Source organism: Callionymus lyra, chromosome 4 (genome assembly GCF_982586985.1).
Source record: "Callionymus lyra chromosome 4, fCalLyr1.hap1.1, whole genome shotgun sequence".
Lineage (NCBI taxonomy): Eukaryota > Metazoa > Chordata > Actinopteri > Syngnathiformes > Callionymidae > Callionymus > Callionymus lyra.
Genome location: NC_141821.1, coordinates 24,426,519 through 24,450,374, shown reverse-complemented (window position 1 = coordinate 24,450,374; position 23,856 = coordinate 24,426,519). Strand labels below are relative to the sequence as shown.

General features: G+C 46.6%; 3 protein-coding genes and 1 long non-coding RNA gene across 6 annotated transcripts in view; all 4 read left to right on the top strand.

Moving 5' to 3' along the window:
• The window catches only part of LOC148082173 (histone-lysine N-methyltransferase 2C-like), a 35,639-nt gene extending 25,392 nt beyond the window's left edge, over positions 1-10,247 (top strand). Inside the window, exons 40-69 of one of the 2 annotated variants that reach the window (XM_087789288.1) lie at positions 2-253; positions 358-448; positions 543-597; positions 670-802; positions 963-1,195; positions 1,725-1,907; positions 1,976-2,083; positions 2,147-2,527; positions 2,590-3,033; positions 3,101-3,251; positions 3,312-3,435; positions 3,613-3,788; positions 3,864-3,970; positions 4,770-4,865; positions 4,934-4,982; positions 5,059-5,138; positions 5,233-5,283; positions 6,575-6,739; positions 6,795-6,919; positions 6,975-7,170; positions 7,232-7,441; positions 8,039-8,364; positions 8,423-8,535; positions 8,602-8,738; positions 8,826-8,953; positions 9,017-9,218; positions 9,291-9,407; positions 9,471-9,544; positions 9,616-9,724; positions 9,805-10,247. In XM_087789288.1, coding sequence (XP_087645414.1) covers positions 2-253; positions 358-448; positions 543-597; positions 670-802; positions 963-1,195; positions 1,725-1,907; positions 1,976-2,083; positions 2,147-2,527; positions 2,590-3,033; positions 3,101-3,251; positions 3,312-3,435; positions 3,613-3,788; positions 3,864-3,970; positions 4,770-4,865; positions 4,934-4,982; positions 5,059-5,138; positions 5,233-5,283; positions 6,575-6,739; positions 6,795-6,919; positions 6,975-7,170; positions 7,232-7,441; positions 8,039-8,364; positions 8,423-8,535; positions 8,602-8,738; positions 8,826-8,953; positions 9,017-9,218; positions 9,291-9,407; positions 9,471-9,544; positions 9,616-9,724; positions 9,805-9,897 — 4,709 coding nt within the window. In that variant the 3' untranslated portion in view covers positions 9,898-10,247. Of the gene's footprint in view, position 1; positions 254-357; positions 449-542; positions 598-669; positions 803-962; positions 1,196-1,724; positions 1,908-1,975; positions 2,084-2,146; positions 2,528-2,589; positions 3,034-3,100; positions 3,436-3,612; positions 3,789-3,863; positions 3,971-4,769; positions 4,866-4,933; positions 4,983-5,058; positions 5,139-5,232; positions 5,284-6,574; positions 6,740-6,794; positions 6,920-6,974; positions 7,171-7,231; positions 7,442-8,038; positions 8,365-8,422; positions 8,536-8,601; positions 8,739-8,825; positions 8,954-9,016; positions 9,219-9,290; positions 9,408-9,470; positions 9,545-9,615; positions 9,725-9,804 lie in introns of both variants that reach the window. The other variant, XM_087789287.1, reaches the window with a different exon arrangement.
• Positions 10,248-11,946: 1,699 nt separating this feature from the next.
• On the top strand, positions 11,947-13,060 carry LOC148082172 (uncharacterized). The gene is made up of 2 exons (XR_015710834.1): positions 11,947-12,407; positions 12,474-13,060. It is a non-coding gene; the product is annotated as an uncharacterized LOC148082172 (long non-coding RNA).
• A 204-nt stretch (positions 13,061-13,264) lies between these two features.
• galnt11 (UDP-N-acetyl-alpha-D-galactosamine:polypeptide N-acetylgalactosaminyltransferase 11 (GalNAc-T11)) lies at positions 13,265-16,817 on the top strand. Of its 2 annotated transcripts, none has more exons than XM_087789285.1 (12): positions 13,265-13,366; positions 14,143-14,398; positions 14,489-14,612; positions 14,700-14,866; positions 14,924-15,049; positions 15,107-15,356; positions 15,415-15,532; positions 15,614-15,766; positions 15,822-16,034; positions 16,116-16,220; positions 16,283-16,420; positions 16,491-16,817. In XM_087789285.1, the coding sequence occupies exons 2-12, from the start codon at positions 14,176-14,178 to the stop codon at positions 16,620-16,622; spliced, it is 1,749 nt and encodes a 582-aa protein (XP_087645411.1). In that variant the 5' UTR covers positions 13,265-13,366; positions 14,143-14,175; the 3' UTR covers positions 16,623-16,817. The 2 variants fall into 2 exon arrangements, with proteins under 2 accessions (XP_087645411.1, XP_087645412.1); XM_087789286.1 differs by having other exon boundaries at positions 13,279-13,366; positions 14,126-14,398.
• A 1,750-nt stretch (positions 16,818-18,567) lies between these two features.
• chodl (chondrolectin) lies at positions 18,568-23,849 on the top strand. Its single transcript, XM_087789284.1, has 8 exons — positions 18,568-18,704; positions 18,871-19,046; positions 22,379-22,524; positions 22,583-22,740; positions 22,807-22,857; positions 22,929-23,012; positions 23,521-23,617; positions 23,695-23,849. The coding sequence occupies exons 1-8, from the start codon at positions 18,617-18,619 to the stop codon at positions 23,774-23,776; spliced, it is 882 nt and encodes a 293-aa protein (XP_087645410.1). The 5' UTR covers positions 18,568-18,616; the 3' UTR covers positions 23,777-23,849.
• Positions 23,850-23,856: the final 7 nt, after the last annotated feature.

Here is a 23,856-nt window from a genome sequence, read left to right as displayed (position 1 = left end):
GGGCAACAGAGGAGCTTTGGCCCTTCCCTCTCGCCTCGGCTTGGCCCGTCTCCCCAGACTCCCCCTCAGACCCGGCTCCCCCTGTCGTCTCAGGACCAGGCCATGAATCAGATCAAATCCAAAATGCTGCTCTTAGAGGAGCAGCCGCTACTCCTGCAGGACCTTCTCGACCAGGAGCGAAAGGAACAGCTGCAGCAGATGCAGTCCCTTATCCGGAACAAGTCCACAACTGAGTCCCAGTACTCTGACCCAGGTACTTCCAGGGTCTTAACAACTGACTGTAATCTGAGGGATATTTGTCATAATCTGTCTGCCTGGTGCTTCTGTGTCCTCATGTTTTCTACTTCTGTTCTGCAGACCTTGATCCGATAATGAAGGCCAAGATGGTGGCACTGAAAGGAATAAACAAGGTGATGACCCAGAATAACCTTAGCCCCATCATCAACAGGTGAGTGATGTTCACTTGCAGTTCGTCCTCAGCCTCCTGTGTCCTCCAGTGTGGATGTTTGTTCAAAGCTCTTGTCGGTCCATTTTGTTGTTAGGGTCCAGCAAGGTCCCTGTCTAAAAGCCTCCCCCACGACCAATGTGCTGCTCCAGGTACAAAACTCTTAAAGGTCCGTGTCCACTCAACCTTACTATCCTAACTTTTTTCTCGACCCTCTTCAACAGGACGAAAACCCGCTTGTGCTGTGCTCCAGCCCCTCCACAGGTCCCCCTATGGACTCCCCCACAGGCCCCTCCATGGTTCCTCCTGCTGGTCTTCCTTCTTGTTCCCCCAGCAGAAACCTGGACTTTGCCAGTGAGTGTCTTCATGCATGTGTCAAAGTAAGGCAGAACAAGTGCCTACGAGATCCCGCTTTGATACCCCACGAACTAGAGGAGAATTAATGGCTGCGTGTTGAGTTGTGCTGATGTTCAATGCATGCAATAATAAACACTTTTTTCATGTCTGTCTATGGGTGTTCCTCTAGATGAGGCTCAGCGACATCAGTGGTTGGTGGATACACAGCAGCTTCTGTTGATGCAGCAGCGCCTGCTAGAGGAACAGATCAATGCACACCGTAAGACCAGGAAGGCTCTTTGTGCCAAGCAGAGGGCAATGAAGAAGACTGGGCGGGCTCTGGCTGAGGAGGAGACCACCCAGCTACGTTACGTCACAGAGCAGCAGGGAACACTGCAGAAACAGCTTGAGCAGGTAAATGTGACTCTGATGAGGATGCTGCTGCTGCAGCTGATGATCATGATGATAATGCTGACGCACTGATGACAACTAATGATCAAGAAGTTGGCTGATGAAGATATTTGATGATATAGACTTATGATGAGTTAGAAGATAACTGACGATAAAGACCAATTATGACATAGATCATGTGTGATGAGAATTCAAGATGACAATCTTTTCAAAGATATTTGAGGTATAACTAAAAGATCTGAATTTAATGCAACCTGTAAATTTGTGAATAAGCTGAAGGGTTCTGACAGAGCATTCTTGCGAAAATCAAGCCTGGTGGTTCCAACCCTGAATTTTATTACATTAAAATCCACAATAATCTGTCAAAGACTTTCTCATGTGTCTTCATGATTACTCAGCAATCAGTTTTTTTTAATCTGTATTATTGAAATGCATAAAGTGCAATAATTGTCAGCGAAAAAGCATATATTTTAAGTTAAGTCAAGATATACAATAAACTCTGTGGTGTTGAATTTTTTTGGTTCTGACTCAGATCCGTAGGCAGCAAAAGGATGATTCAGAGCTGATGGAACGTCTGGAGCAGCCGAGACCTTCTGCTCTAATCACCAATGCTCCCTCTAGTTTGTCAGCCGCAAATCCTCAGCTTTGTCCCACCAAGACCCCCCTGACACACCCCCACCACAAAACTGCTGTAGATGAAGGGCCCGCCCCACAGGTGAGCTGTCACATGTTGGACAGGTGAGAGGACTTGTGTATTTTCGCTGTGTGACAATGTTTCCCTAGCAGGTCAAGTTTGATGACAACAACCCCTTCAGTGAAGGTTTCCAGGAGCGTGAGCGGCGAGAGCGACTTGAGCAGCTGGAGCGCGATCGATTGCAGCAGATTCTCCAGGCAGGTCACATGTCTAATAACCAATTATTCTTAAGACAAGAAGTTAACCTTGTTGTCGTCCAGGTGGACAGACGGCAGTTACCACCTGCTCGCACCGCTTTGGAATGCACGCAAGCCCAACTCTTCAAAAACCAGCTGACCCAGAACCCCCCCAGACCACAGGGAGCACCCTTCTCTGTACATGGTTTTCCAGTAGGACCCCAGCTCCCAAGAGCCGACAGAGATCAGGCCAGGGTTCCCAGCAGTGCCCTGACACCCATAGGTGCTTCACCTGGAAGATTTGAACAAAAACCGTCCTCAGAGTGTCCATCCCACGTCCCATTGCTCAAGACTAGTTGGAGCCACAGTCCAGGGCTGGGTGGCTCAGATGTCACCTCAGATGTGCCTAATGTGACTTTAGGGGGCCTGGAAATCCCCCTCGACAGGATTCGGACAGAAGTCAAGGTTTGTTTTCTGAGAGCCATCCCACTGAGTTGGTGTTTTGACGTTGTGTCTTTTGTAAGCAGCAGGAGCGAGCAGACCCAGAAGTCTGCAAAATGGGTGTAAAGGTTCCTGAACGCGATAACCTGGGACATCTAAAAAACAAATGGTCCGAGGATGAAGACCGTCTTGTGGGCGACTCCGGGGGCTGGGAGCAGCTGCAGCGTTGTAAGAGAGCAGCTCCGGTTGGGGAAGACCGAGCACGCCTTAAGAAGAGTCGGCGAGAAGACCCCAACCCTCAACGGGGACGACAACTGAGCCCCTCCAACAAACGTGGCTCCTCAACACTGACCTCTGGTCCACATCAGCTGTCGGTGTTGCCCCTCGTCGAGCCAGTCCTAGGTTCTCACCTGAACCTCTTCATGCCGTACGGGACCTTGAAGTTGGACCACGACTCAAGACTGGCAGGTTCATTTGGAAACGCCAGTCTGGATGGAGTAACAGACTTCTACTCCAAGCTAATCTACCAGGTCCAGACCTTTTCAGCATCGTTGTGGTCATCAAAGACTCCACTCACAGGCATTTGTGTCTTTGCAGAACAACCTCAGTAACCCTCCGACCCCACCTGCCTCACTGCCACCAACACCTCCACCTGCGTCTCCACCACAGACCAAGGTCCGGCAGAAGATGCTCAACGGTTTCGTGTCCACGGAGCAGCTGAGCGAGAGACGACAGAAGGATCAGGCTGGTGAGGAACTAAGGTGTGCCTTGTGTTCCTCAGAGCAGAGTCACATGACCTGTGTTTCAGATGCCTGTGTCTCCGGCGTGGAAAACACCAAAATCGCACTTCTCTCTTTGAGTTGCTCTACAAAGACTGTGGACATCCCTGCTTCTCTTCCTACTCCACCCCACAACAATCAGGAGGAGCTCAGGTAAAGGGAAATGTGGCTATGCACATTTCTATGCACAAGATGCACACAAACATGGAGACACAAACACACAAGGACACCCATGGTTGTATTTTTGTGTACATGTCTATGTTTATATGTTATGAGATCCTCCTTCCCTGGCTTAATAGACCGACTATGTTGCCCCCACTGTGCCTACAGGCTACAAGACTCTCCAGGAGGCAGCACTTCAGAAGGTTACGTTCCATCTTCGTCCCCCGAAAGCCTGTCAGACGTGGAGATCAGCAGGTACCCTGACCTGTCCTTCATCAAGCTGGAGCCGCCCTCGCCCTGTCCATCCCCCACCATCCCCTTCATTCCTCTGGCCCATGGGAAGGGTGAGTCCAGCTTCTGAAAGCTTCAATGACCACACAGAAGACGCTTTTCTGAGGTATGTGTATATGTGTTTGCAGCTGCAGCGGTGAAGCAGGAAGTAAAGACGGAGCCAAATATGGCCTCCACTTGCTCAAGCACAGAGCAGGTTACAATAGCGATCACCTTAACCCCTGCTGCTGCTCAGGTAAGCGTACTCCTAATACATGTGGACTAGGTCTCCAAGATTGTGTGCACAATATTGCCATTTGTAATTATTTTATAGATGAATTGAAAACTTGCATATTATTATGACAGAAAAACTATCGAACCAAGAGGTTACAATAAAGTAAATTTCAAATTTTGTGAATAACATGCATTAGGTGTCCAACAGTGTTGTTGATAAGTAGATTTGAATATAAAATTTGAAGAAATGTACTGACAAATAGTCATAATAGATATTGTGAAATTATAGAAATGTTACCTATATGTGACTGGAAATCTGTGTCCATTTGTGTAATACATTTAGAGTTAAAAACTCTTAATAAAATAATAAAAATATTACAAAAATGTACAACATTGACAACATATTGAATTGTATTTTATTATATTCAGAAGAAAAAATATGAAATAGACCATCTAAAAACAATTTAGAGTAGTAATATAGAGGGGATGTATTTTTACATTTCATGACCATTAGTTTTGTAGTTTTTTAGTCAAGACATACAACAATCGATTTCTACTCTTTTCACGCTTCATTAATTGGAGGCCAATCCCCTGAACACCATCTCACCTCCAGTTTTCATCCAGTCGATACACGGTTGACAGATCACATATCTAAGACTTGAAACGGTTCATAATTGTGTTTCTACGTCTTCTCGTTTAACAATTGCTAACAAGTGATGTTCAAATCTATCATTATGATTCCAACTTTACAGCTTTGTCGAATCTAAATGTGATTCAATAAATTGTGCACAACCTGATGTTTGAATCTTTGACTCTTTTAGAACATTCCAGCTGTCATGGCGTCAGTGGCAGAGCTCCTGAGAGTTCAGGTCCCAGGCAGGACTGACCGTGTTGACCATCAAGAACCTCCCTCGCAGGTGGGTGATGTCCCAGTGTATGCAAGTTTTTTTGTAACCAAAACCATATTATATGCGTTTGTGTGCAGCCAACACTCACCAACCGACAACAGGGAACTGCAGCTTCAACAACAACTGGTTCGTAACACCAGTCAACATCAGCGATCAGGGATCTTCTGTCCGACTTTCATCTTTTATTCTCCCTCTTCTACAGCAGTGAAGATCAACCCCCCGTCCAGCTGTAACACCTGCGGAGGAGCTCTTGGCAACAAAGTCTGCAGCATCAAGAATCAGGTTAGAATTACTTACTTACTTCTATTGGGTGGTTCTCATGGTGGTGTTTGACCTAAACACTGAACGGTGTGTGTGTGTGTCTGTGTGTCCGCAGGTGTTTTGCAGTGAAGCCTGCTCAACTTTATACATGCCAGTTGGACACAAGGTGAGAGGTTTGAGGTTGCTGGTGACTTACTGAAAGTTTAAATCATACAAGCTCCAATGATGTAGTTCATCAGAATATTTTTTAAGCAGGCTTAGGAGAAGGATTTTTTAAACTGCCAAGTTTAACGTAAAGTAACATCTATTGTTTGTGTGGTTATTCAATATCAACCATTTTCTGACCAAACTTAATACACCCCATAATCAATATGATACCATGGCTTGAGAATCATACTGAATCACACATACACATTCAAGCAACAATTCACTTCTAATGATCCAGCAAATCTATCAAAAAGACCAATAATCAAAGCTCTTTTCAAGTCAATAGCAATGTAATCAGTCCAACAAAAGATTACACAGGCTTAAAGATGTTTGTCCAATAAAATAAGCATTATCACCATTAACAATTAAAATAGTAAAGAAAAAACATTTACTCTAGACATCTGGACATTTTGCTTTATAGAACACCTTTTATAGTAAACTGGATTTTAACCGCTAGATGGTATGAAGTTGGGTTTTTGAATGAAACGCGCACTGACAAATGATCCCTGTTTTTCCCAGATCACGTACTACACTACTATATACCCAGTTTTTTGTCCTAATTGGGTTGCTATTAAAACAGGGCAAACCAAGTCAACCATACCGCCTGCGTATACTTTAGTTAATGTTGATCGCAGATTTCCAATATTTTGTACTGACGGTCTTTATTCACTTAAAGTAACTAATATATATAATGATAATAATACATATTATATCAACTAATATGTAGATTTGAGTGTCTCTTGAAGAGATCTTGGACCTCGATTCTTCTCATCAGTATGTGTCTGTTGGTACAAAACTCTCTTTCAATTTAAATATTTACATTAGAAAATGTGCTTAAGCCCTGCCCACTTAAAACACTTGTTTTTCTGGAGATGAAATCTTGTTTATCATAACCACACCCACTGTGCTGTAATTGGTCAAGCATCGAGGATTGTCACTGCGCATTATCAATCCTGGTAGTCTCCCCCTCCAAGGGAATCGCTGAACTTAAAGAACATAACATAAAGTAATGCGTTCAAAACATGGTCATGATGAGAGACTTACTGCATCTTCGAGAGGAAGAATTTAACATGTGAAACATGTGAGTGACTCAGGAGAGTTGTTTTCACATTAGTTGGGGAGGATGGCAACTTGAGAGATGTTGTCTCTCTACTGTGAGAGGTGGAGCGATGAGGAAAAGGGTTGGTTTTTATGTGCGACGTCATGTCCAGGATGTAAATAAAACGTATGCTTTGTATGAATGGGTTTAGACCGCCCTCCCAGCTGTCCAGCACCGGTACCTCACAAATGTGACCCCCATGGCTGCCAATTCGCTACCCGTGACCTCCCCAACCTCTCCAGCCACTCCACCCATCTCTTTCCCATCTGCCTCGTCCATCACCAAGGAGACGAGACCTCAACTGGACAGCCTAAAGGTGAGTATGTCTCCTATCATGCTCCAGTTCTGTCACTGACTTCACTCACTCTCAGGTGACGCTGAAGCTCAAGCCCCGCCCCCGCACAGTGTCTGGTGTTGATGAGCCACTGGCTCGTCATGGCAAGAGGATGAAAGGTTGCAGCTGGAAACGCTGGAGTGTCGGCATCACCCTTACAAGGTGAGTCTCTTTTGAGGGCTTATATCGGTGGATGCTAGCTTGTCCTGTCTTCCAGGGGTCCGTGCCCTCCAGACCAGAGGGTTGCCCTGCCAATGGAGGAGGAGGTGGATGTGTTGTTGCAGAAGTTTGGAACGCGTGTTATTCCAGACCCTCCGCCCAGGGACATGCGCAAATGTTGCTTCTGTCGCCATCAAGGCGACGGGCGGACAGACGGACCCGCCAGGCTGCTGAACATTGATCTGGACTTATGGGTGGGTATTCAGGTCTGCACTGGTGTTGTCCAGTTCCTTTACTAATGGTCTTTCTCTGCAGGTCCACCTGAACTGTGCCCTGTGGTCGAGCGAGGTGTATGAAACTCAAGCAGGAGCTCTGATCAACGTGGAACTTGCGCTGCGGCGAGGCCTTGCACTGCGCTGTGCCCATTGCCAACAGGGCGGCGCCACGAGTGGCTGCAACCGGCTTCGATGCACCAACACCTACCACTTCGCCTGCGCGCTCCAGGCTCACTGCACATTCTTCAAGGTGAGAGAGCAATGGATGACCCTCAGGGGTTAAACTGGGGTCCGGTCCTTCAACTTCATGCAACTCTGAATCCTGTGTTCATCAAGTTATAGATGTACTCTTACTCTCACGATTCCTTGTGGAAAAGTACTTTGGCACCTTTTTTGTCGGCTCACACTTTTGGTACATGAGGCCCCAGGAGTTTCACTTGGGCTTTTATTTTCCTCCACACCTATGCGTTCTCTGGCCATAGTGAAGGGGAGTGTTGTTACTGTGAATTTTCCTTTCACTTGTTTGAGTTGTTCCTGCCAACGTGGGTTCTAAAAATTCTGTCGAGGTGTAGGTTGTTGTGTTGTAATTTGCTGGGGGCCAATTCACCTTCTCTATCATAGGTTAATCTCTTCAGGAGGTGGAGATGATTCTGTAAATATTCCCACAGTGGAACTTAACCTACAACGCTTCCCCTGTTGTGGTTTTGGTAGTGTAGCACCCTTTGACCAAGATCATGAGCGATTATTTACTTGTGTCCTAAACCTGCCTCAGATGCTACCACTAATACAATATGTCTAGTTGTTCTGATAATGTGTGAGGACTAAATCTCTTTGCTGCCCCCTGCAGGACAAGACCATGCTCTGCCAGCAGCACCGGCCCTGGGCGGACCCTCACTCCTCCACTCCCCCGGACATCTGTGACCCGTACAACTCGGAGCTGCGCTGCTTCTCAGTGTTCCGTCGAGTTTTCGTGCAGCGAGATGAGGCGCGACAGATCGCAGCTCTGGTCCAGCGGAGCGACGCCCAGCACACTTTCAGGGTGGGCGCCATGTTGTTCAGGGCGGTGGGCCGACTCCTCCCCCACCAAATGGACGCCTTCCACAATCAAGAAGCCATTTTCCCTGTCGGATTCCAAACCCAACGACTCTACTGGAGCACCCGGCACTGCAACAGGTGTGTGAAAAGGGCATGTTTAGTCGGCGGGGCAGCTTTAACCATGTGCTTCCTGCAGGAGATGTAGGTACGTGTGCTCGGTGGGCGAGCAGGACGGGCGTCCCGTCTTCAGGTTGACGATCGTGGAGACAGGGTTTGATAACCTCACCTTGACCGCCTCTACTGCTAAAGGTAAGAGGTCGCCATTGGTCGGGAATGTTCCTGTTACTCCAGCTGACCCCATTTTGGCACCCTCAGATGTGTGGGATCAGGTCTTGGACCCAGTGGCCCGGCTGCGCCCCCCCAGTGGAACTCTGAAGCTCTTCCCGCTCTTCCTGAAGGGGGAGGAGCTGTTCGGTCTGACCACGCCTGCCGTCTGTCGCATCATTGAGTCGGTAGGTGTTCACTCGTCCTACACCCTGACCTGGTTATTCCCTGACCTCTCTGTGACCTCTCTGTGACCTCTCTGTGTGTGCGCCCAGCTACCCGGGGTGGAGTCCTGCGTGCGTTACAACTTCCGCTTTGGCAGAAATCCGATGATGGAGGCGCCGCTGGCCTTTAACCCTTCCGGGTCGGCCAGATCAGAGGCCAGAGTGGGACAAGCCAAGAGGTATGTGCCCCCACAACCCCCCTGATGAGGTCATTAATATGAGGAATATTGAATGATTGACAGGCCCAACCTGCTGACCAGCATGGCTCCACGGTGTCAGGGCTCGGTGGGCTCCATCGTGGGTCTGGTCCCGGGAGTCCTGTCCCTGTCGCCGGGCGAATCTGTAGCCGCCGCCCACCAGGGTCGACACTCGAAGTCATCTCAGTACCGCCGCATGAAGGTGGAGTGGAAGAGTAACGTGTACCTGGCTCGTTCCCGGATCCAGGTGAGTTGGGCCGGAGTGGACATGGACAGAGAGGGCGAGTTTGACCGGTAACCGGGTGTGTCGTGTGTTCAGGGTCTGGGGCTGTATGCGGCCAGGGACATCGAGAAGAACACCATGGTCATCGAGTACATCGGCGCCATCATCAGGAGTGAAGTCGCGAACAGGAAGGAGCGACTGTACGAGTCCCAGGTAACGTGTTCACGTACGCACGTGCACGTCGAGTCAAAGACACACTAACATGCGTTTGTGTAGAACCGCGGCGTGTACATGTTTCGAATCGACAGCGACTATGTGATCGACGCCACCATCGCTGGAGGCCCCGCAAGGTGACGTCAGGCTCCGTCCCCTCGAAATAATTGGACGTTTTTTTCCTTAAACCCGCTCTTTTGATTGACAGGTACATCAACCACTGTTGTGCTCCTAACTGCATCACCGAGGTGGTGACGGTGGAGAAGGAGAACAAGATCGTCATCAGCTCCTGCAGACGCATCCAGAGAGGAGAAGAGGTTTGTTGTCTTTGTCCCCGTGTGTGTGTCTTTCTTCCTTACTTCCCCTCTTACCTTCTGTTCATCCGTCTGTTCCTCAGCTTTCGTACGACTACAAGTTCGACCTGGAGGACGACCAACACAAGATTCCTTGTCACTGTGGAGCTTTCAACTGTCGCAAGTGGATGAACTAAATAAAGAGTTATGATAATTGTTGAAGAAGTTGATGAGATATTATGGGTCGGAGGTCACTGGGCGGACCTTAGGTGATTGGCAGGAGGGATGGAGCTAACAAAGAGGCTGGTCCTCAGACAGGAAGTGAAATTATTTTCTAGATTGCACTAAACACAATCATGTGTTGTTTTTATTTATTAGTTACTTTTCAGACACAACTGTAAATATCTGTAACATAGTCTTGACCACAGCGCCTCCTGCTGGCCTCCTTCAGTCTGTCACTGCGACCGTGCTTTTTTTCAGTCCATGTCTATTTCGGGAAAATTGTGAAAAGTGTAGAAACATTCAATAAAGTATTTTACATTGAAAATTGTCAGTCTGAAGTATATACTAAACCACAACAATCTATACACAACTACTTTATTCTATACACAACTACAATAATACATTAAATAGCACACAACTACATTAATATTTATAATATAAATTCATATAAAAAACGAACTACAATTCTTAACACACAACTACAATAATCTATGCTCAACTAAATAAACTGCACAACTACATTATTCTATACAGAACTAATTAAACGACACACAACTACCATTTTCACAGGAGATCTGAAGTGGGAGATGACTGCAACAGTTACAGACCAGAACGGCAGCGGAATCTCGTTCTGCTGAGAATGTGATTTGCTTACCCTTTTCCATCTCTGCAAGAGCTGAGTGGGATGGAATTGTTTTGCAATCCTAGTCCTGGCTCTGACTTACCTTTCAGCAACTGTGTGTACCTTCTTGATTGGGTTCCCAATGAATCCCAGAGTGGCAAGCAGATACAACACTTTCTGTGTGTGACGGCTGTTTTCTGCCTCTGACTTTTTGAGGATCAACTAGTCGACCAGATAGTCCCAGATCTTTACTCCCTTCGTGCTTCCAGGGCTGTCTCCACACACTTTCATGAAGGACCTGGGTGCCAGGGAATAGTCTTGGGGTCTTTTTGCAGTTTGATGGTGAGCTTTTTGCGTGCACGATTTGACACTAAAGAAATGTCATACATGCTGGTTTATTCCAATTAATGGCAACTATGTCACAAGTTTTCAAATGTTGAGTGTGGTCATCGCACAAGTAAGTAATTTATATTTGTATAGCGCTTTTCCAGACCAGGGTCACAAAGCGCTTAAAAAATCAAAACGATACTCAATAAAATATATACTTATAAGATCAAGATAACACCGAGAACAACACAAGAGTTCCAGAAAATCAAGGAAAAGCCTGAACAAATAAAATTGTCTTAAGATGTTTCTTGAAGGAGTCAGTAGATCCATCAAAGACAGAGAGAGAGGAAGATCGTTCCAAAGCTTAGGAGCAACAGCCTGGAAGGATTTCTCTCCTCTTGTCCTGAACCGTGTGCGAGAAACCATCAGCAGATTCTGATCCAGAGACCTCGGAGCCCGAGCTGGGGTGTAAGGCTGGATCAGATCAGTGATGCAAGGAAGAGCCTGACCATGAATAGATCTGAAAGTAAGAACCAGAATTTTAAAGTTGATCCTGAAAGAAACTGGCAGCCAGTGAAGAGTTTTAAGGACAGAGAAATGTGAGTTATTCTACTAGAGCTGGTCAGAATTCTTGCTGCAGAGTTTGTATCAACTGCAGGCGATTACAAGCTCCAGATCATGTTGTGACAACATTTTCCTAAGTTGTGAGATTTCTCTCAGTTGAAGGAAGCAGTGTTGAACTAGAGACATGTTTTTTATCAAATACAACACCCAGGTTTCTCAGGCCTGTCTTTGACAGACTGACCTAAGTCACCCAAGTACTGACTCAACCCTGGAACCTTATCATCAGGAGCAATAATCAGAGTTTCAGTTTTGTCCACATTTAGCTGCAATGTGTTTTCACTCAGCCATTGTTGATGTATATTAAACAATTGACTAAGCTGTTCAGCCTCTGGGGCTCAGTTGGATCAAAAGAGCAGTAGAGCTGGATGTCATCAGCAAAGATGTGATAAGAAACATCAGGAAATCTCTGAATGATTTTAGGTTAGGTAGAATTTTATTGAAAATTGTTTTTTTCCAAATTAGCCACAGCAAATACAGCAATTTTTCATAAAAAACTATCAAAATAAAATGAGAACAAGAACAAAGAGAAATAAAGAGAAAGAACAAGATGATACAATCTAAGTCTAAAGATAAAGAACATAGATCAAAGAAAAATAACAAAGAAAAAGGATACAAAGATTAACATAGAACAGAACATCATGATACTTTTACTCCACTCCTGCCCCCGAACTCAGAATTGTACAATTGATTAGCCCGAGGAATGAATGAGTCCTTGAGTCTATTTGTTTTGCATCTGGGAAGGAGCATTTGTGCTTCATCTGCTCTCTGCTCTCTGATGACAGTGTTCAGAGGATGACTGTCATCATCCATGATGGACAGTAGTTTACTCAAGGGGATCAAGTACAGCAAAAACAATGGACCCAGAACAGAACCTTGAGGAACTCCACACAACAGATCTGCCGATTCAGAAAGGTATGATGAGGACCATTGTAACACAGACCCAGACAGTCCCACTTCATCCCTCAATCTTCTCAGCAGGATCTGGTGATCAACTGTGTCAAAGGCTGAGGACAGATCCAAGAGAACCAGATCAGTGTGTTTACCCGAATCAGCCGACATCATGATGACACTGGACACAATAATGACAGATGCTCAGACACCACCTTCTCCAAGACCTTGGACAAGAAAGGGAGTTTAGAAATAGGCCTGAAATTACTGAGGTCAGTCAGGTCTAAGCCTGGCTTATGACAAGGCCACCGTAGTCATGTGGAAACTGTTAATTTCTGGGCAGGTGAAAAACATTGTTAAAAGAATAGAGAGAAATATTTACAACAGGATTACCTATTGTTTCAAATCAAACCAATACATACAGAAAGTATGAAACAAATATGAACCATTACTTAAAGTATATACTTTATTGAATATTGTTTTGATTGTTAAAGAGCTTTGTGACACTGGTCTGGAAAAGCGCTATACAAATAAAAATTACTTACTTACTTACTTTATTATAGTAGTTTTTTTTTTATACAACTGTTTATCTCAGTAGGTGGCAGTACATATTTAAAAAGTATGGATTATGGGTAACTCGTTTGTTCGTTTCAAAAATAAAGAAAAGGCGAATCCACTCTCACCTGTCTATCATCCATCATCCCATTTTCAATATATCAAGATATTAAAATTTCAAAATGGCACGTGCAACAATCATTAACAGTCTGAAGTTGAGCATACGTCAATAATGTTCAACTTTGTAGCGTCATAAACATCAAAGTTGTTTCCAAACTTCCGTTTCGGAGTACGGGAACTTTTTATTGTGAAGGCGAGTACCGGAAGTGTTGTTGGCTGGGTCACAACTTGAGAAATCAGGTCTGCGCACACACAGACCGGCGTCGAACCGGTTGAAGCCGACGAGCCGGTACCGAACCAAATATGAGGTGAGTGACCGTTGGGATGGAGCCAACGACAAGCGCTTTTTAACCGAGAGAGGCTGCAGTGACGCGTTTTGTGGAGCTAACTGTAGCTAGCATTAGCATTGTTCCAGTTTGGGAGCAGACGAGTCAGTAATTGGCTGAGTCGACTTCAATTAACGGATCAATAGCTGATCAGATCCAGGATCCAGTCTGCGTCAGTCAAGTCAACTCCCACAGGTACACAAATAGACATGTTTCCGTTGAATCGTTCCAATGGGTCTAAGATGAGAAGTAAAAGAAACTAAAGACTAGTTTCGGAGCAGAAAGTTTGTGATGAATCATTAACCAGGTGATCACATCCACCTGACTCTCACCTGACCGCTGTCACGGAACCGGACGTTCGTTGAGCTGAACCCAGTCCATCTGAGCGGACCGAGGACCCTCTGACACCAGTTGACACCAGTTGACGCAGACGTGAAGTATATGATCGTGTATTCAGATATAACGGAGAAGACAGGCAGTTAAACTCTGTGGTAATAACGTAGACAAAACTGTCACAGACTCTTCAATGTTTTCTCAGCTGTCAATCTGTACCTGTGACCACTAATAATCTAATAATATTTATATCACTTTAGAAAGACAAAACTAACTTTATTAGCACAGGCAGGTTCCTATACATTTCAAATATCGCAGACTCGGCGTTTGTTGAGAAAGGTGCAAAAGTGCCTACAAGTAAATATGGCGGCAGAAGTAAAATATCAAGCCAAATAAATCCATATGTAGTGTGTCTCTCTCTCCAGCCGGGTGATGTAAAGCGAGCGCTGTCGGCCGTCATGGGGAGTGCCACCCTTCGGTACTTCTGCTATGGCTGTCTGGTGACCTCAGTGACCTGGTCCCTGCTCCTCTTCCTCTACTTCACCATGGCGACAGAACCGGGCCAGGCGAGGAGACCAGTTCACCGGCACACTCTGTCGTCGGCGGAGGGGGTGTCGGGGCGGAGGGTGGCACAGAGACTCAAGGCAGATAGTAAGGGGGCCGAGCTTCCTGCAGAGATGGGTGAGTCTTGCATTGTGTTGGTGTGTATTTTCTGCATGAGTGAGGTGTGTATCTATGATTTGTATATGAATGTGTGTGTGTGTTGAGCAGGGATGATTTTCAATGTGGCTGACCAGGAGTTGAGGGACACTGGGTATCATCGTCACGCCTTCAACGTCCTGATCTCAACACGACTAGGAGCTCACAGAGAACTCCCAGACACCAGAGACACACAGTGAGAGTGCAACACACACACACACACACACACACACACACAATCCCCTAAGTCACCGAAAACTGAGCACATGCTTCTGCCCGACAGGTGTCAGGATATTGTGTATCCGACTGACTTGCCGTCCGCCAGTGTGGTCATCTGTTTCTACAATGAGGCTTTTTCGGCGCTGGTCAGGACCGTCCACAGCGTTCTGGATCGGACTCCTCAAAATCTCCTGCACCAGATCGTCCTGGTGGATGACCACAGTGACCTCGGTATGATGAAGAAGATGACGGTGAAAACGAACGTGACCTCAAGAAATTCCATTTCAGTTGAGTTGCAGGAGCCACTTGATCGGTACGTCGGTCAGAACTTCTCCTCGAAGGTCAAGCTTGTGAGGAACCAGAAGAGAGAAGGTCTCATCAGAGGGAGGATGATTGGAGCATCACACGCCAGGGGTAGCTTGTGTATGTTTGTGTGTGCATGTTTGAGGAGTAACAGTGTACCTGCTGCAGGTGAGGTCCTGGTCTTCCTGGACAGCCACTGTGAGGTGAACCAGGTTTGGCTGCAGCCTCTCCTGACGTCCATCAAGTCAAAGCCCCGGAGTGTGGTGTGTCCCATCATCGACATCATCTCCGCCGACACACTGGTCTACTCCCCGTCCCCTCTGGTCAGGGGGGGCTTCAACTGGGGGCTGCACTTTAAGTGGGACCCCCTCCCCCCGTCACAGTTCACGGGTCCCCAGGATGCCACCGCTCCAATCAGGTGCGCATACGGCGCCTTCCTCGCGCAAACTAGTCAGGTGACCAACACTGTCCTGCAGGTCTCCTACGATGGCCGGCGGCCTCTTTGCCATGGACAGGAAGTACTTCGAGGAGCTCGGGCAGTACGACGCCGGCATGGATATTTGGGGCGGAGAGAACTTGGAGATCTCCTTCAGGGTAAGTCCAGGTTTGTAGTGACCCAGCTTGTCCTCTGAGCGGAGTCTCGATCCCGTCGTGAGTCGTACCTTCTGCGGTCAGGTCTGGATGTGTGGCGGTCAGCTGCTCATCCTGCCGTGCTCCAGAGTCGGACACATCTTCAGGAAGAGGCGGCCCTACGGCTCGCCGGGCGGTCAGGACACGATGGCCCACAATTCTCTACGTCTGGCGCACGTCTGGATGGACGAGTACAAGGTAAGGTCGTCTCCTCCAGCTCCGCTCCCCCATCACTTCCTTCCTGCCTCCTCAGGAGCAGTACCTGACCCTGCGGCCGGAGCTCAGGGGACAGAACTTCGGTGACATCAGCGAGCGCGTGGCGTTGAGGAAGCGGCTTCGGTGTCACTCGTTCCGCTGGTACCTGGACAACGTGTACCCGGAGATGCTGACGGTCAGCAGCGGCAACAAGCATCAGCTGTTTGTCAACAAGAACCTGAGGAGACCCAAAGTGCTGCAGCGAGGGCGGGTACTGACCCAGAACCCCCCCCCCCCCCCCAAACACACCCCACCCCTCTCACCAGGTCACGTATGTTCACTTCTTTTTCAGCTACGTAACCTGGCGACACAGTTGTGTCTGGTCGCGCAGGGCCGACCCAGCCAGAAGGGCGGCGCCGTGGTTTTAAGGCCATGTGACCCCCAAGAACCTGAACAGGTGAGTGGTCTCAGAGCTGACCTGCAGAGGGAGAGCTGTTGAGAATGTGTGTGTGTGTGCAGGACTGGGTCTATGACCAGGAAGGGCAGCTGGTCCTCGCTGGTCTGCTGTGTCTGGATGTTTCCGAGGTCCGAACCTTTGATCCCCCGAGGCTGATGAAGTGTCACGGGTCTGGGGGGTCACAACAGTGGAGTCTTGGGGTGAGCATGTCCCCCTCCCCTCCCGCCACACACACACACACAAACACTGACCGTTCACTCCGATCCACAGTCCTCTCCGCGGGTCTACCAGGTCTCCGTGGGTCAGTGTCTCTCCGTGGTCCAGCCGGTGGGACCCAAAGGTCATGTGATCGTGTCCATCTGTGACTCTTCGTTGGAGCAGCAGTGGCAACTGGAGGTGTGATGACATCACTGACCATGTGACCTGCTTTTAGTCTGACACTTTTAGAAATTTTTATGAAACTCTGAAGACCAGGTGGGCCATTGGAAATTTGACCTTTGACCCTAGGCCTGAAATGTTTGTTTCTAATGATGGACTTGCATCGCCATGGAAACGACATCGGCTGCTTTTACCTTTAATAAAAACTGTCGACGAGAAGTTCTTCCTCCATATGTTCCCTCGCGGCGCCCCCTAGTGTGGGCAGTGTCACCTGATGTGTTGCTACTGATGTCGGTTGATCCGAGCGAGTCCTGGACAGTTCTTCACTCCACCATCACTTTTCTGACCCACTTAGTCTGAGTCTCTCTCTCTGTGGCTGTGTCTGTAATTGTGTGACTGTGTCTGTAATTGTGTGACTGTGTCTGTAATTGTGTGACTGTGTCTCTGTGAGTGTGTGTAACTGTCACAGTGCCTTTATTTGTGTGACAGTGTCTCTGTAAACATGTCTGTAATTGTGTGAGTGTGCGTCCCTGTGACTGTGTCTGTAATAGTGTGTAAGTGCCTTTAATTGTGTGACTGTGTCTCTTTGAGTGTGTGTCTGTAATTGTGTGAGTGTCTCTGTGAGTGAGTGTCTCTGTGACTGTGTCTGTAATTTTTTTGCCGATTTCACTTTGCCGAGTTTTTGTCTCTGTCTGTGAATGTGTTTGTGTCTGTTTGAGTGTATATGTGAGTGTGAGTCCATTTTAAAGTCTGTGTTTGAGTGTGTAACTGATTTTGTGTCTCTATGTATGTCTATTTATGACTATCTGTGTGAGTGTTTCTATAGGATTGTGTTCCCTTTGGGGACTGTGTGAATGTGTATGTGTTAGTCTCTTTCTGTGTCTTTGTGAGAGTATTTTGGGTCCGTGTGAATTGGTGTGTGTACGTTCTGTGGATGTGAGTCTGTGACTGTAAGTGTGTGTGTCTCTGTTACCATGTCTATGAGTGTATGTCTTTGTGTGTGTGTCACTGTAAATATGTGTCCCTGTGTGCCAGTGAGTGAATGTCTGTGAGATAGTACTTATGTTCAAATAATGTCTGTGAGTGCATTTGTGGGTCTATGTCTATGGAAGTGTGTTTGCATGTTTATTAGGCATTTGTGTGCCAGAGTCTCTATCCGTGTGGGTGTGTGAGATCGTGTGTTTTGTGTGTGTAAGCTGAATATTGTTGAGAAAGCAAATTATCTGTAGATTGAATCAGGTAGGCTTTCTGTGTGTGTGTGCGTGCGTGTGTTAATCAGCACTAAGTGGTGTGTGTCTGGTTCTGAGTGGAGGCGATCATCCTCCTGCAGTAGGCTCGATATAAAAATCAATACTTTGTGTGTGTGTGTCAGCTGCTCGGTGAGAGAACCTTTCCTCTAATGAGCTCAACCAAACTAAAATGAAAACGATACCCTAAGTTGTGATCAGTTCAAACATTCAGCTCAAGACGCCCAGCACGAGTCAGCGAGTGTCAATCAAAGCCAGGGATGCTGTATCGTCATGGTAACTATGCCACTGTGATGAGGAATCCATAACGATGATGAGCCAAAAATCGAAGCGCCGACCCGTCGTCTGTCCATCAAGCTTTGAGCGTGACCGTTAAGAATGTCTCGTCGTTAACCCGGGTGGCTCTGAGTCAGGGCTACATAACTGTTCTCCTAGCTTAGCTTGTTCTTCCACAGTGACCTTTGACCTCCACAGATCCAGTTAAAAAAAAGAGGCCTCTAGAAGTTAATTGATGTGGCTGCTGACTTAAGTGGATTGAAGTGTGTGTGTGAGAGACGGAGGGAGAGTGAGGGAGTGTGTGTGTGTGTGTAAGAGAAGGACGGACAGCCTGTGATTGTCCGAGGGAGGTGGGAGGGGGGACAGTGTGTGGGACAGATAGTGGGAGGAGGTGGTCACGCTGCACTCCACCAGAGGTTCTGGAGCGGCGAAGATGTTCAGCGGGATCTTCTTCTGCTGTGAGACGTGAAGCACCAACGTTAGTTCACTGCAGAGATGTGGAGCATCGTCCTGCTGGTCGTCATGGTGACGGTGGTCAGCGTCAGAGCTGGTGCGGTCAGCGGCGGGACTCGCGTGGTCAGCGGTAAGAGCAACTTTATTTTGTTGTGCAGTGAAAGTGTTTTCCTCCTCATAATGCTGCAGGTTTTATACAGTATCTTGCTGACTCGGGTGAGGAGCTGCCAAAAGAACGTCACTCTAGAAAAAAAAAGCCACATGATGTCACTGCGCTCACTGGGTCTCCCCCACAGGTCAGACGCTGTGTGTGGGAAGAACCGAGCGACGCTGCTACAAAGTGGCATATTTCCACGACCTGTCGAGTCGCGTGGCGTTCTGGGAGGCGAACGAGGCATGTAGCACCGACGGGGGAGAACTGCTCAGCATCGAGAGCGAGGAGGAGCAGAGGGAGGTGCAGGAGCTGCTCGAGGTAATTCTTCCCTCCACTCTCTGTACTACACAAGTTTAATTTAATTTACAGTGTCATATCACACCAGCGTTACCCAAGAGACTGTAAACAAAACTATATAAGAGAAAATCAATCAATCACGTTGAGCAACAATGGTTACTAAAAACTTAATTTAACAGGCAGAAACCTTGAGGAGAACCAGACTCGGTGTGTGTCTTCTGCTGTGATTGTAATGGGGGGGGGGGGGGAAAGAAAGACAGGAGGTGGAGAAAGAAAGGGAGGAGTGACCAGTAGAGAATAGAGAACAATGTACAGCAGGAGCATCAGCGTCCGGAGAGGGTCATAAAGACGATGCAGGATCTGTTGACACTTCAATGATACGGTGAAGCAGATCCTGGATCCAACAACATGCTCCGGAGGTACTGTGAGAGGAGGTGGGTTAGAACTGAACAGTTGTTGAGACATGAGGCAGTGTATAAAAACTCCATCAATCTAAGCCTATGGCAGCGAAACATAGAGCTGGTCCAGGCAGAGCTTGAGTCAGTTGTCAGTCTATACGGTTGATCATAAGTCAAGTTTTAAGATGACTTTTAAGAGAGTGTGTCTGTCCTGAGCTCAGTTCAACAGCAGAGCAGCTTGGGAACTGAAGGCCCTGGCTCCATATCTACATTTAGAGATTAAAAGTATAACTAAAAGTTTAGAGGATCGTAACATCCTAGAAGGCTGATATGTTTGGACTAGATCTGAGTTGTATGATGGTGCCTGACCAGACACCGGTAAAGTGCAGCCTTTTGACCGTATTTATGTGGCATTAATGAGATGATGATGACGACTAGAAAATGTTTTTGACCGCCAACCATTTTATTTTGTATTTATTATTGTATGTATTGTATTCACTCTAGATAAACCTTTTTTTTTTAGGACTTTACCCCCTTTTTTCCTTGTAATTTTTGTTAATATTCCATTCCCCTCAGAAGAAATTAAGCAAATATCATATTTAGAAAGAAACAAGTCTTTTATGAGAAAGAATTATGAATATTTTATTGTCATATTAAGGTTTTTATGTTGTTTTTTCTTACTACCAACATTTTTCCATCAAAGTTTTGCTCTTCATTCCCCTCATTCAGGAAAATCATCTGGAGCTTTTAATCCATGCGTTTGTGTCTTCTCGTTTAGACTACTGTAACCGTTTATTTACATGTCTTAAAAAGAAGCAGCTGTCTCCCCTGCAGTTAATACACAACTCTGCAGCAAGAATTCTGAGCTGCTCTAGTAGAAGAACTCACATTTCCTCGACCCTTAAAACTCTTCACTGGCTTCCAGTTTATTTCAGGATCAAGTTTAAAATTCTGGTTCTTACTTTCAGATCTATTCATGGTCAGGCTCCTCCTTACATCAGAATCATAAAGAAAAAGTATCAATATTTATTTACTTTACAGAATATGAAAGAAAAGGTGATATTTGACAATTAGTTAACTAATATTTGGTTGAATAACCCCTGTTTTTGATAACTGCTGCACATCTGTGCTGCATGGAGTCAACCAACCTCTGGCACCTCTGAACAGGTATGCCAGCCCAGGAAGATTGGACAATCTTCCATAATTCCTCTGCATTTTTGGGTTTTGACTCAGAAACAGCACATTTATGTCACACCACAAGTGCTCAATTGGATTAAGGTCTGGGGATTGGGCTGGCCACTCCATAACCTCAATTTTGTTGGTCTGGAACCAAGATTTGGCTCGCTTACTGTTATGTTTGGGGTCATTGTCCTGTTTAAACACCCATTTCAGGGGCATTTCCCATTCGGCATAAGGCAGCATGACCTCCTCAAGTATTGTGATGTATCCAAATTGATCCATGATCCCTGGTATGCGATATAAAGGCCCGACACCATGTTAAGAGAAACATATCATGATGCTTGCACCACCATGCTTCACGGTCTTCAGAGTGTGCTCTGGCTTGTATTCAGTGTTTGGGGGTCGTCTGACAAACTGTCTGCGGCCCTTGGATCCAAAAAGAACAATCTTACTTTAATCAGTCCACAAAATGTTTCTCCATTTCTCCAGAGGCCAGTCGACATGATGTTTGGCGTATGCAATCCTCTTCAGCACATGTCTTTCTTGCAACAGTGGGACTTTGCGGGGCTTCTTGCTGGTAGATTAGCCTCACATAAGCGTCTTCTCGTTGTCACAGCACTCACAGGTACCTTCAGAGCGTCTCTGATCTCCCTGGAGCAGACCCTTGGCTTAGTCTTTGCCATTCTGACTATCCTTCGGTCCATTCGAATGGTAGTCTTACGTTTTCTTCCACGTCTCTCTGGTTTGTCTTTCCATTTTAAAGCATTGGAGATCATTTTAGCTGAGCAGCCGATAATTTCCTGCACTTTTTTATACGTGTTCCCCTCTCCAATCAACTTTTTAATCATCCTTTTTGTTCTTCTGAACAATGTTTGGCACGACCCATCTTTCAACTGTTTTCACAGAGAATTGCATGCACAACATGTGCTTCATCCTTAAATAAGGGCGACTGATTGAAACCTGTTTCTTTCACATAATGAATGATCTCACTGATTGAACTCCACACTGCTATTTTTTTGAACACGCCCCTTTTACTTAATTAGTCAATTACACAGACCCAGGAGTATTCCTATCATTAAAGTTGGGTCTGTTGGTTCCTCTGACTGTACTACACCTGCTGGTAAATTATTTCCCATTTATTATTATGTTTTATACCAAAAAGAGTGATTTATCTGGTTAGTCATGTTGGACTGCTATTATTCTGAACATAGCTGTACGTAATCTTCTGGGACTTATGTGACTTGGCCTTTGAAAGTATATATTTTATTTGTTGGACCATGTAAAACGTTGTAGGTCAAGAGAAGGATCTTAAATCATGAAGAATCCTCGTCTCACTCAAGCATCACCACCTGAGTGAGGTTGGCACGAAGATGGGCCCATTATATAACCTGTCATAGTCGATCTTTGTAATATTTGTCATCTGCTGTACGTGAGGTTCAAACAAGCTTTTGTGATTTGAGGAAAAATCTTCAAACTGGCTTCAAAATCTCAAAAGTATTTCAACAATAGTGAAGTGAAGAGAAGTAAAAGTAAAATGTTGTGAGATGACTTGTTATGATTTAAAGGTTTAGGAACAGCTGGCCCGAGTCAGTTCTTAAATCTGAAAAATCAAAAAAGGGCGTTAAAGATGGCTTTTAAAAATAGAGGGTGTCTGCCCTCCAGACTTGGGCCGGTAGTCGTTTCCTCAGCAGAGGTGCTTGAAAACTGAAGGCCCTGGCTCCATATCTAAATAGGTAGAACCAATAGATCTGAATTCCCTCTCACCACCCTGTGCAGGAGCTGCGTTCAGGCTCCGGGGGCGGGATCTCTGACGGCGACTTCTGGATTGGGCTGAGCCGTGCTGAAGGCCTGGACGTGGGCGGCAAGATCACCTCATGCCTCCAGTCGTACCGCTGGACGGACGGAAGCCCCGCAACATTCAGGTGAGTTCCAGCTGTAACGACCAGCATCACTCAGAGCTGATCAGTGATGGTGCGACAGGAAGTGGTACTTTGACGAGCCGTCCTGTGGCGGCGAGGCCTGCGTGGTGATGTACCATCAGCCGGCGGCACAACCCGGGCTGGGCGGAGCGTACCTGTACACGTGGAACGACGACCGTTGCAACATGAAGCACAACTTCATCTGTAAATACCAACCAGGTAAACCCGTGTGCTCACTCGTCCACCAGGAGTCACTGTTCACTCATCTTCACCTCTGTTTCCCAGAGCGCCACTCGGTGGAGCCGGACAGCACTACAGGTGAAAGGCAGGCCACAGGTGTGAAGTCATGTACCATCAAACTGGAGTGACAGTCAAATCTGATGATTGACAGCTCTGGGCTTTTCTAGAGACTGTGTTGGAAGAGGGCAGAGCCAGAGACCCGGCAGGTGACCGGGACAACCCCCCAAAGGTCACCATGACAGGGACCCCAGGTCAGTCTTTAAAGTGGGGCCTCAGCTGGCATGTGTGTGTATGATCTGCAATTGTCTTGTGAAGTGATTGTAGTCGTTTTTATGTGGCACAATGTTGATTTCTTCTATCTGGTGTACCGTGTTTTTGTCTATATTTTTAAGTGCGTTTGTGTCTTTTGTGAAGAGGGTAAAGTGTGTGTTGCGTTTCCGTAGAAAAGTGTCTCTAGGCAAGTATGTCTGTTGTCGTTGTGCGTCCCTAGTAAAGTGCTTATGTGTTGTGTTTCTCTGGTTGGCTTTCCTTGAGAAAAGTAAGTAATTTTTATTTATATAGCGCTTTTCCAGACCAGGGTCACAAAGCGCTTAAACAATCAATAAAGTATATACTTCAAGATAAAACTGATAACACAACAGGAGTTCCAGAATATCAAGGAAAAGCCTGAACAAATAAAAACGTCTTAAGATGTTTCTTGAAAGAGTCAGTTGTGCGGTTGTGAGTCTCTAGTGTGATGCGTTCTTCCTTCCGTTTCAGGAACGCTGCTGCTCTACATCATCATTCCCACAATCCCGCTGCTGCTGCTCGTCCTGGTGGCAGCGCTGAGCTGCTGCGTGCAGACTCTGAGTGGAAGGTGACAACTGTGTGTTGCATATGAAGAGTTGATCAGATTGTTGGTGCTACAGACCATGAATGTTTTATTCTTCACAGCTCCCAGAGAGCCAAGACGACCGTCAATCAAGCCAACCTATGGATCTCCAAGACCCCCAGAGCGGAGCCCATGAAAGTGTAACGTCACGGAGACAATCTGACTCGCATCAAGACTCCACCAGGGAGCAACAGTAATAAAGTCGCTTAAAAATGTAGTCTGTC

Bases quoted from the DNA above. Each gene is read 5' to 3' on its own strand.
- chodl (XM_087789284.1), top strand. From the start codon at position 18,617: ATGTGGAGCATCGTCCTGCTGGTCGTCATGGTGACGGTGGTCAGCGTC. The intron at 19,047-22,378 runs GTAATTCTTCCC...CACCCTGTGCAG, and splicing joins AGGTGCAGGAGCTGCTCGAG to GAGCTGCGTTCAGGCTCCGG. The intron at 22,525-22,582 runs GTGAGTTCCAGC...ATGGTGCGACAG, and splicing joins GGAAGCCCCGCAACATTCAG to GAAGTGGTACTTTGACGAGC.
- galnt11 (XM_087789285.1), top strand. From the start codon at position 14,176: ATGGGGAGTGCCACCCTTCGGTACTTCTGCTATGGCTGTCTGGTGACC. The intron at 14,399-14,488 runs GTGAGTCTTGCA...TGTGTTGAGCAG, and splicing joins CGAGCTTCCTGCAGAGATGG to GGATGATTTTCAATGTGGCT. The intron at 15,767-15,821 runs GTAAGGTCGTCT...CTGCCTCCTCAG, and splicing joins TCTGGATGGACGAGTACAAG to GAGCAGTACCTGACCCTGCG.